The 12,344-nt window shown below is 39.9% G+C and overlaps 1 protein-coding gene across 3 annotated transcripts in view; it reads left to right on the top strand.

Moving 5' to 3' along the window:
• The window catches only part of LOC141802585 (CUB and sushi domain-containing protein 3-like), a 448,333-nt gene that overhangs the window by 161,548 nt on the left and 274,441 nt on the right, over positions 1-12,344 (top strand). For all 3 annotated transcript variants that reach the window (XM_074686127.1, XM_074686129.1, XM_074686128.1), the window contains exon 4: positions 10,557-10,754. In XM_074686127.1, the coding sequence (XP_074542228.1) occupies positions 10,557-10,754 (198 nt within the window). The remainder of the gene's footprint in view (positions 1-10,556; positions 10,755-12,344) is intronic.

Below are 12,344 nucleotides of genomic sequence, written 5' to 3'. Positions count from 1 at the left end.
GAGGAGAGGCGAGGGAGGCGGGAGAGATATGGATGTGTGAGAGAGCGAAGAGAGGGGTCAGTTAGAGAGGGAGGAAAGCAAATCAGGACCCTGACTGAAGTCGGTGCAGCTCTTTGATATAAAGACTAATGGTATCCTAGAACTCAATGGGATAATGACTTTTGAGAATTAAACACGCTTACCTTTGTGCTTTTAAAAAACTGCTCCAGCATCACGTCCACAGTCCTAACCTCTGGAAGGATTCCAGAGCCAAGATGAGAACAGTTTGTCAAACATTCACACTTTGTTGTGAAGGAAATAAAAACCGCTCTTCATTTGATTCCCAGAAATCTCAGTTCAGTCCTCAGGAGTAACTGCCACGCACCATCATTCAGTGAATGAGTCTGGTAAAAAGTGGAAGGTTTCTGCAGCACCTGTAGCACTGGACCTCTGCAGCTCGTTCTTTGATCAGGTCTGATGGAGCTGATTTGTTCTGCTCTTCAGATAGATGGAGGGAGTCCTTTCAGGTCGGATCAAACGACTGCACATAGTGGTGTTTTTGTTTTTCTTTCTATGTGTGTGCGTGTGTGTGTGCGTCTAATGAAGCTCTGATGGCAGGATGTCTTTAGGGGGAAATCTAGCGGTTTATTGAACCAGGACTCAGAGTAACATTGATCACTACATCAAGTAGCTACACACATACACAAACATGAATAAACACACAAAACACACACTCTAGTCGTGTATAAACTGAATCTAACACAATCAAAGCACTATAGAACACATATGCAGCATTGAAGCAGAGGTAGAGGGACAATCTGCCATTATTATCTGCTCCTTCATCTACTGAGGTTGAAAATGTCTTATCTGAACAACAAATGCTATTTCCATGGTCATATTAGATTACGATTATTCATCCTCCAATTGACTGACTGGTTTCACACTCTCATTTAGTGAACCTCAGTCCAATAATTCTTCATCATAATTTTACCATTGGAGGTTTTACACTGAGCTTGAACCACATTATGACAATTTTCTATATGTGGGTTAAAAAGTTAAGATTTATGTGCACTAACAATGACATGCTAAATGACCAGGGCTTGACATTAACACCCGCCAACCCGCCAAATGCAGGTGAAATTTCAGCTCTGGCGGGTAGCACTGTAACTTCTACTATCCACTTTGGCGGGTTGAATTATGTAATTGTAGTTTTCTGAAACAGCATCTGAAATACAAAACCCATTGCAGTATGAGACTACGACACTACACTGACATAACTGCTGACAGGCGCCCAGATGCGCTCGTCCCCAGCCTCCGTCTTGGACACTGTGACAGCTCCCGGTGTTTGGTGCCTGAAAATGTGATTTAAAAAGTTCACTCGGGTCTTCTTTGCTCTCTATTGTAAACAGATTCCAGGATTTAAGTCACAAACTAACGTCAAAACTTCCGTAACTTTTTAAAAGTGAGGACATTTATCGGATGGAGCTCATTTAATCTCACCCTGCACGGATCTTACCAGCAACACTCACCTAAAGCAGGGGAGGGGAGGGGGTGGGCGAGGAGAAGTGCATGTAGAGAAGAGAAACTGGTCACAGATATGAGGAGCTGAATGAATGATATTTAAACCTCCTAATAAACTAACACTTATCAAAGTTATATGGAAAATGTTTACTTTGGAAATAATGTAAACAAACCAAATCATTCTGAATAAATGAAACTTATGGCCCATTGTGACTTATATATGTTGCTTTAATCTTCCACGCATTTTTTGACTGATACTTCAAAAAAAAAGTATTACTATACTCCAGAGTGACTTATAGTCCAGAAAGTATGGTACTTAGTTAATTACTGAAAAATTACTGTTGTAAATAAATATTTAAGCTGACAGTGTTTCTAGCTGGATTTTTCAGTTAGTTATCTTTTCAATAATCTCCAACCTTCCCAACTTTCATTAAATTGAATATCAAACTCCTTTTTTTATTACTTTGTTTTAATAGTCTGCATATTTTCATATTAAAGGAGCACAACCATTTAAGAGCTGAATACCTGATTTATGTAGTCTTTATTTGAGTGTGCACAGGGGTCATTTACATTTAAAAAAGGTTGTAAATCTATTTCAAATAAACTTTACCATGTCATCATCTGCTTTAATCAAAATAAACTTAATTATCCAACAACATAATTGTGGATAGTGAAAATGCTGAGTGGCTAGTAACTCTGGGAAACCACTAGCCACAGTGGCTGGTGAGCAAAAATGTTAATGTCAAGCCCTGTAAATGACATATATTTAACATTTCAATTACCAGCATGAGGAAGAAGAACAAAAAACCTAAACAGTTAGTGACTAAAAAGTTTTTGGTCAGACATGTTTTGAGCTTTTTGTACTGACCACTGAAGCAGGACCAACACTCATAGATGCTGCCAGTCAGGTACCTGGTTTGCTGCACCTGTGGGTACCCCAAGCTCCAAACAAGAGTCTGCTTGGAACTGGCAGAGAAGTGTTGGCAAACTACAAGGGTGTAACCTCCATACTGATAAAAAAGGGAACTGACCAATCTATGTTAGCGCATCTGGTTTCAAATCTACCTCCAGTCACAACTTTATATGCAAATAAATTAGAGCCCGACCAGAAAATCCCACAATGCAAATGAGATAGCATGCAATTCTTTAGGCTTGAAAGGGTTGATACAATACAATGCAACATAAATAAATGATAAATAATCTACCAAACAAACTTTCTTACTTTTTGTATAAAGTGCATATAAACAGCTGTCATTGTGCTTCTTACGCATTTTTTTTCTGGGTGCCGTCACCTCAGGCTTTCATCTGACAACTGATTACCATTGTTTATTTTCAATTTACAATTAACATGTAAGTAAATAAGCCAGTGAAGGCCCTCATTGTTTAAAAACATACACTGTCCTGCTGATGTGCTGCTCGTGCTGACAGGAGTGTCAGCAGTACACACATCAGGCTGTTTGAAGCTGCTTCATGACCGCATCGAGAAGGGATAATTATTGTTCTCACAGAACATCATGAAGCGCACCATGAAGGATCCTCAGGCCTGCCGCTACCTTCAGGGAGAGTTGTGTGTGCGTGTGTTAGTGCGTGTGTGTTTGATTGTCTGTGGCATGGTGTGTAATAAACCCGCTGAGACATTAGTGGTCTGCTGCTCTGAGTCCATAACGTTTGATCTTCACAAGAAGCTGCGATCATTAGCAGCACGGGTAGTGTGTGTATTAACTGATCCTCTCAACTGACACATGATCTAACGCGGGCTCTGTCTGTGAGCTCTCTCTACTTCACACTTTAACGCTTCCTCAGACTCTCACAGCCTCTCCCCAACACACACACACTCATACTCATACACATACACACCTTATGCTGCCACTTAGTCCATCCTTCCTCCATTACTGTTTTCATAATTAGTTATAATTACTTTTAATTAAACCATCAACAAGCGTGTGTATGTGTGTATGTGTGTATGTGTGTCTGTGTGGTTTATTAGTGGCACTTTTTTCTCCTTGACTTTGTGTTGAGGGTTATTTGAAACCAAACAAACCAACAACAAGATAAAACATTGCTTTGGATGACATCACTGCATTTCAGTGTGCATGATCCTGACTGAAAATGACAGATATTCATGGGATTTCTGCAAATAATGTGCTTTAGCTCAAAATAAAGCAAGAAAAGAGACAGAGAGAATCCTGTAGTATTTTCAACAGTGTTTTGAATTGTTTCCTCTGTTGCAACACTTTGTGTCTAAATTTATGACCGAGGGTAGCTCTGGCTCAGGCCCTCAGGGGCCAATTAGGAAACTAATGCTATTTGGCAACAAGATTAAAAGAGACTAATTGTGCTCGCGTCATCAAGCTGTCAGTTTAACCAAAATGCAGAGTTGTGGCGGTGCGTTTTTTGGAACTTGCAGTGTGAAGTGGTCATGTAATCACAAATCAAGTGGATGACTGGTGCAGAAATGTTACTCAGCACGAACTATTAGAAAAAAAAAAAAAAATAATAAAAACGATCCGCTGTAATCTGCAGAGGTGGAGGCGTTAAGGTCAGACACCCCCGTTATTGTAAAGATTGGAACTCTGATTAGAACATACATCAGCTACCTGAGCTTGTGTTTTTACTCAAAGGTTATTTTTTGGACAAGGTCATGAATATAAAAAAAAAAAAATTCATGACTGATAAATGAGAACATGTGTTACTGCTGTGTCTGCAGGGCCCACCTCAGGGTGTTGACTTAAGACTCAAAGGGAAACTGTCTTGAGCAGAGCCGGGACTCTTTTCCCTGCTGTTTCTCTTAGTATGTTTCAGTATTGAGGAGCCAAGAAGCGTGAGCTCCTCTTGTACTTCTCTAAGTGCTCCTTATCTCGCATGCTGTTTTGTAGCGTAGTTGTCTCTTCTACCGTCTCCAAAAAGAGTCAATGTTTTTGTAATTACCGAACAGATAGGTGCCCTCTGCCATATCCACTCTAACAAGGCAGTGAACACTCATAAACTCTCCTTTAATTGTTGCCTGTTTCTATTGTTGCACTCTTCAAGATTTATTTGAGAGAGACCTGCAGTGGGGAACACACCCATTTCTTTTAGCTTTAAAAAAAAAAAAAATGCTAATAAGGAACGCCTTTCTGTCATTCTGGGTTCTTTCATACAAGTCTTTCTTTTTGCATTTCTCTGACAGCTTTCCTCAGCATGATCCTCTATAATGGGCTTTCAGTGCCCGTTTACGTTCTTATACCATTAATCCTTTTATGGAAGAAAGGTGCCACATTTTTCAAATGGCGGGTATCTCATCTTGGCATTAATCTTTTCTGTGCTAAAAGGCGCACTGCCGTGTAGATTAATGCCATATTATCCTAACAGTGATGGCTGAGCTGTCAGAGTCAGACTTTGAGGAAATCGCCTGAATCAAGGATGACGGGTAGTTCCCCGACAGCTCTGCATTAACTTTGTAACTATGGTAAGAAGCTGTTTCAGAGAAAGAAAAACAAAGAAAAGAACTCCGAGTCAGCTTTAGAGATAGATAAATGTGTTGTAGTGAACACGATAGACAGAAAGATAGACATCCTGATTTCCAAAACTTGTATACTGAATGTCAAGCAGATCTTTCTGAGGTGTGTCAGACGTCTTCTGAGTAAACCTTTCAGAAATGTCCACACTATAAACACATATTTTGCGTGGCAGTGACTGAAAATACAGCAGCTTACTTGTAGTATTGGTCAGTGGCATAACTGACTAACTAAGACCTTCGATGATTTTTAAATTTAAAAAAGCAACAGCTTTCAATGTGTGTGATAATCAATACAAAATCTCTCTGGTTATTTTTTTAAGTTCAGAGGGTCATTTGTGTTGCTTCTATTTTATTTGTTCTTCCCTTAAAATTCAAAGTGAGGGGACAAAGAAGGGATGTTTAATTAGTCTCTGGTGTGCAAGGTTGCTTTAAATTCAGAGCGAATTTTGATTACAGAACCTCCACTTGATGCTTCTAATGCAGTTTTGCATGCTAATCAGTAGGGATGAGTGGTGAAATCTGAATATTTGAATAACTGTTTCATAATTAAAACTTAAACAGTTTACACAACTATTATCTCATCTTAAACGTAGCTTTTTTTATTTATTTTTACAAGCTCTTGGTTGTAATGTCCAAAGGGAATCTGCAGGAAAACTAGTGTTGTTTGCTTTATGCTTGAAATAGCAACCAAAAAAATAAAAATAATAATAAAAAAAATCAGAGCAACATAACTGCAGCACTGCGAGATTCAGAACAGGAAGAAAAAACAGAGATCTCTGCTTGGCACTAGAGTTCCTGGAAAAACTACAAAAATCTGAACAAAAATGAGGAAATAAGCTGGAGAAAAATTGATGTTTTCCACATAAAGACTGTTTCCCATGAGCACTTGCACCTTCTGTCATGAGGATATGACCCTTACTAAGGCGTGTGTTTTGAAGCAAATGATTAGAGATCAGATCTTTTTTTAACTCTAGCTTTCTCCATTCAAGTCAACTTTTAACCAGATACAAAGCAACAAGGTAATATGTTCACTAACATTTAAATAGCGCTATTGTTGGAAATGTGACAACAAGCAAACTTTGTAAATTCAGTTTGTACTAGGCCTGGGTGATGAATTGGTTACCGATTGATTCAAGTTTTTCTTTGTGGAGGATATAAAAAAGAAATATTTAAATTTTTTCTTTCCCACTATTGTGTACGTTTTGTACCGCCCTGACTCCATGTGTGTGCAGCGTGATTTCACAGTTCACAAATGAAACAACAGAAACTAGAATGTCATAAAAATGTTCTTGTGCAGTTTTGACACCCAGCACCTTGACGGTCACATGCTCCTTAAGGTCTGTATCAACAGCCCAAAGAGTTTAATTAAAAAAGGAGACTAGAGCACTTATCAGTAAATGTTCAGAACCTTTTCCTTCAATCCTCTGTTTTCTATTAGTAACTTTTAAGGAGCTCACTTCAGACTCTATGACTTAAACATTAATAGCACTGAAAACACAACTGTACAATCTTTTATAGCTGTATTTTTAAATTCAAAATGTACAAACTACAAAGTGAATGTGTTGAAACATAAGAACAGCTGAAACTTCAATTCCAGGAGTGAAATAGAGGTTTCTTTTATTACATTTTTTGATAAAATGTGAAAAAAAAAAGAAAAAAAAAAAGGTTTTCTATAGAAAAAAAAGTCAAAAAACAAACAAACAAAAAAAAAACATAAATTCAATTTTTTTGTGAAAAAATCACATATTTTATTTTTAGGCCATATCACAGCCCTAGTGTGTACCATAGTTTGGTATATGGTTGGCTGCTGCTGTCAGCCTGGTGCTCTGAGACATTTCTGTAACTTATAGCCTGAGTGAATCCTCTTTGTTCTGCTCTTCTGTCCTTTTCTCTCTTTTGTCTTTCTCTGCTCCAGTGACCACCATTATTACATAACTCATATCCACTGGTCTATCATACCCAACTAATCTGGAACTGTGTGATTAATTGGCTAACAGCAGGGACAAACAAATTGTCCTTAGCTTGGGATACCCATTCCAGAAGATGCTGTCCACACTGTGACTAAGTTATTAACTGAAATTGGCATCGAACATTATACGTTTTTGGTTGAAGATGTTTTGCACAAGAAACACATGATGCTAATGAAAAAGTGGAATGATCAGGGTTTAGAAGAAAAAACATGACACTTTTGAAGCTCACTTTGACTTGGAGCTGTACTAAAAGACAGAAAAACAAAGTTTGTGATGAAACAGACAAATCTGATTCAACTCAGTCAGTTCAGAGTTATAAAAATATGAATTATTTCAAGAATAACTAATTTGTTAAAGCGTTATAAACAAACCCAAAGTTATTGTCAACTTAATCTGTTTGCCTCTGTCACTGTATGATGGAGTCCACCAGACCAAAAAATGATGAACAGCTCCTGCTATAAAAAAGTTGATTCACCCACAAAACCAAAAATGTTTTATGGCACAAGTTCCCCACAAGTCTATAAAAAGAGTTGATGTAAGTGTTGAATAAATCAAGCTGACAGGCTACTTGTTCGGAAGTTGTTAGCGAGTGAAACGCGTTATAGATGTAAGTGCCCCGGAACACATATCTGTTTGTGACAGAGCTCAGGAGTCATTTGTCTACTCTGTTACAGACCTTATAAACAGCTCAGCTTTTACTGCAAATGTCCTAAAAGAGTTTCTGGAAAACCATTTTTCTGATACAGCTAATAGAAATCCCTGTACATGTTTTCTTGCGTTTCAGCATCGATTATGATCTGATGTAAAAAAGTAGTTCCATCTTTTATCAAAGTTACTGCTGACGGAGGTGTAAACCCTCTCACCTCTTTCTCTCTACTCGTCTTCGCCGTCCTTCCTCCAATTTCTCAGCCGGCAGTGTCATCCGTCTCACTAAAAGCTATGAAAGCATGGCAGCACGTCCTTTTTGTTTTTTAACACTTTGCTCTCGTCCTTTACCCACCAATCAGCTCTTTTCTCCCACCTCAGTTGTTCCGTCTCAGGCTCCCTGTAGCCGGCCTCTGCTGTAATTGCTTATCTAGGGAGAAATAAAAGCAAGGTAAATGGTTCTGTGTGTGTGTGTGGCAGAAAGAGACGCTGCACGCTGGTGTCTGCTCTATACACAGGCCTGAGTGTGTGTGTGAGTGTGTGTGTGGCTGTGTGTGTGTGACAAATGCAGCTAGATCTACAGATGGCCCATAAAAGCAGCAGCTTGTAATGAAGCAACTGAGACTGGAATCATGGTTATGGTAAACCAGGGAGAGACAAAGATGAAGAAAGAGAGACAGACGAAGACAGATAGAGATGAAGGGAATAGAGAAGGAGAAGAGGAAGGGAGAGTAAGAGAGAATAAATGAAGGAGGGCAGGCAGCAATAAACCATGAAGAGAAGTGCGGTCTAGCCACCGGCTACTGAATAAACTAGTGTAATGAAACTATGTGATGTTCACCATAAAGTAGGGGGAGAATGGAAGGAGAGATGGAGGGATGGACAGACGGGTGATGTAGTGGTGTATTTGGAGGACGAGGAAGAGGAGGCACGGAGCTGCTGGCACGTGAACAGAGGTTTTAAGTGAGCGGTGGGAAGAGACACTGAGAGGGAAGGAGGAAAGAGGTGAAGACGCTGAGACGACGGAAGGGAAAAGGAAACAAGGCACCAAAAAGGAAACAAATTGTAGCATCCTCTACCTGCTCTGTGTATGTGTGTGTGTGTGTGTGTTTCCAAGTGTAATGTGTGTCTGAGAGCAGAGCGAACACTAAACATCCTGACACTGAGTGGGACCACACTGACTAACAAAATCAATAGGCCAACAGGTCGCAACACCAGGCCAACCTGACACCCAATCACAACGCTGCACAGGGGGTCGCCACAGTGATGGATGACCCTGTGTGTGTGGGTTTATGCTGGAGTCCCGTCAGTGTGCATTCCTCTGTAACTGTGTGTGAAGATAAGGAGGATGGAGGCTGGAGGACGGGGCTCCATCAGGGTGTTAAGCAAAACAATTTTTCTGCTTTCTCTCTTTCTTTCCATCCCAGCTCTCTGAGGAGAATGATTTGAAACATACTCGGAGGAAAACTGTAACTTCATCATTTAACGTCTAATAAAAGACATGATTATGTGTTTGTTTTTCTGCAGTGGACCTTATTTCAGATGGGAAGTTATTTTTGCTCTACCTATTTTTAAATGATCCGAGCTTTGGTCGCCTTAGCGCCATCACAACCAGCGTGGGCACTGAGATTTAAAAAAAAGAAGTTTCATATAAAGAAATCCAGAAGGCTGTTTTTATGTGCTGAATACAAAATATCCACCTATTCCTCAGAGTAATCACACGCAGAGGAGCAGAAATGGGATTAAAAAAAAGGTGCGATTCAAAAGGTATGACAATAACGTCCTTGTATTAACTAATCAGCCCAAAACGCCGAGAATCGCTCAATCCATTCGTTCCCTGACATCCAATCTTATCTCCCCGCTGTGTGCTTTCTGAAAGATAATTTCACATTTTGACTAAGAAAGGATCCCCCTCCAGCTGTACTCCCACTTTTCATTCAGAAATTATCACCCGGGTTTGAGAAATGATGCTGTAAGGTTTTCATAGTTTCATGTTAAAATTTGAGAAAAATCACAGCTGCATTTTCACTCCTCATACCGGAGCACAGCGAGTGTAATCTTTCCTACTACAACTGCACATTTCCCCCCTTCTCTCATCGTTCTCCCCCTTTTTTTTTACCCCCCTCCCCGTCTGAGTGGTTTCGTACTTCTATCTATCACGTTTGGCATCATCCGTCTCTCATTTTTCCCACCTCCCTCTCTGTCTCTGTTCCTCTCTGTCTCTGTGCTCTTGCCTCCCTCTCACACAATCCGTCTGTCTCCCTCCCTCCCTAACCCCCTATCTGTCTGAACAGTTTCATGGTTATATCAATCAAGTTCAAACAATAAGACCAGAGTTGGTCCCTGCTCTCCCATCTACTTCCTGCTTTATGGCTTGTAATCCCCCCTTCTCTCACTCTCTCTGCCTCTTTCCTTCTTTCTACTGTATTTATATTTGTGTGTGTGGATGTTTATGCCCGCACGTGTGCATATGTCTTTGGCGCAGAGCAGCATCTCAAGGGGATGATGTGATTAACAATAAAACACACTGATATTGTCTCCTCTCTTTCTCTGGGGCTGAGTTTGGTCTGCTTTGACTCAGAGTGTGGTCATGAAGTCCTTTTACAGCTGCCATGGTGGGAAATATGCACAGTAAAGAACCACAGGCTTTATGAGCTGGCTATCAGTGTGTTCAGGGTAAAGTTTAAGAAGTTGAAAACATTGTGCATCTGTTTGAACTGCATAATCACACCGCAAGATTCTTTTTAACCTGACCATGAAACTGTTTTAATGCAGCGTGAAGAGTCCAGAGTAGCCTCTGGCTTCGAGGCTTCACCACGAGTGCTGGCTTTATTATCTGCTTGAGGATTTTAGGAAATACAAAGTCAAACACTTTTGCTTGCTGATCCAAAAAGAAAAGGAAAAAAAAACGAAATCTTTTTATTTTAACTCTTTTTCTGCAGAACTCCACAGTACGTCTTGTGGAAACCCCGGCGTCCCACCCAAAGCGGTGCTGAGTGGTGGCCCCCGTTACGCCGTGGGGGACAGTGTACAGTACAGCTGTGTTCCTGGCTATGTCCTAGACGGCCACGCCACTCTCACCTGCATCACCAACGCTGGGAACGCAGCCGTCTGGGACTTTCCTGCTCCGATATGTCGAGGTATGGACGACTAAACCTTTATGTTTGTGACTGAGTGAATATGAGGGTTTTTTCCTTAATAAAAAACACTTTTGAAATCTGACATCAACTTCTGTGATTTGAAAATTGGAAAAAAAAATACAGAAATAACCCAGTATAAATATTTTTCCAATAAACTGTTGGGTAACTTTCTGCACAATAAAATAGATTCTGTAATTCTTTTTGAATACATTTTTTAAAAAGAAAAAGTTTCCGGAGAAAACCCCTCATATAATATCTGTGTGCACATGTGATTGTGAGAGAGACAGAGCGACAGACAGACTACATTTCTTTGTGTGAGGAGTGTGGAGCAGGTTGTTCAGCACTGCTTGTGAATGCAGAGTGTGCATATGTGTGTAAGTGTAAAAGAGAGTGAGCAAAGCTAATACGAAGGGGGGCTGTACGCTTTCGGCTAATTTTGGATTCTTGATTAAGCGCAGAAAGTCTGTGTATGGTTTTGTTTTAAATGTATCTCTAGCTTTATGCTGAAGGAGCTCGCTGTTGTACTTTGAGCATTTGTGTTCATCATCCCCTAAGAGTAGAAACCTTAGCACAAACTCTTGGATTATTTGTATTTGTGTCGTACATGCGACTTAGTGAAAGGGCTCCTTGTTAAATTTCACTTTTCCTAAAAAAAAAAAAAAAAATTTACATGGGAAGCATGTGTGCACAATCCATCTAAGAAAAATCTGGACAATGTGCAAATGTTGACCTCCATTACCAAAACACAACAACGATAACAGAAAAAAAATGTGGGTGTCATCAGAAAATATTTGCTCTTAAACTCAGAAAACCTGTGTGTGTGGCTGCAACAGAGAACAGGTATCAAGGAAGCCTCGCTGACACAGAGATCACTTTGAAGAGTTTGAGAACACAACTAGAGCAGGATGCCGTTACAACAGGTGACAGCAAAATGTGCCTTTGTAGATTTCCCAGGTGAATATGTAGACAAGTAAGATTTACCCAACTGTTGTTTTGGGATCTGCACGATTCAAACAGCATTACACAAATTATAACAAAATGAAGAGGGATCATGAATGTCCACTGGTGAAGATGTGTTTGCAAAGCCATACTCATCTTATGTCTGGTCCTTACACCAGGAAAAACACATTTTAAGTCATTTTGTGTCAGCAGTCACAACTTAGCTTCAGACTGACTCTGTGTGATCTTTATTTTAGTTTGTCTCTTGCGTCCCTCTTTGTATTTTTTAAATTTATAGTCACTACTTTTGCAGCCTGTCATCCTGACTCCGTTGTCTGTGCACTTCAGTCAAATTATGTGTTGAAAATCCAAACCTGTGTTTGAACCGGTGATGATGGAACTGTCAAATCCCCATTTTGGCAGGATAAAATACCCGTATTCAGGACACCACCCACTTCTAGTGATGCACAGCTATGCTGTAATCTCAAAAGTGAGCTGAAATCTTGATGTTTGATTGCAAATCCTGCGAGTGGATCCTCAGATGGAACCTGCAGGAGCTTTTCTCATGCTATGTATATTTTAAATACAAAATTCAAGAAAACAGGCAGAAAAGCACATTCCCTGACTTTCTGTATGTTTGCTTCATTATCA

This window comes from Halichoeres trimaculatus, unplaced genomic scaffold (assembly GCF_033239565.1).
Source record: "Halichoeres trimaculatus isolate MK-OKI-2021-1 unplaced genomic scaffold, fHalTri1.1 fHalTri1_scaffold_14, whole genome shotgun sequence".
In the NCBI taxonomy this organism is placed as follows: Eukaryota; Metazoa; Chordata; class Actinopteri; order Labriformes; family Labridae; genus Halichoeres; species Halichoeres trimaculatus.
This window is presented reverse-complemented; position numbering and strand designations above follow the sequence as displayed.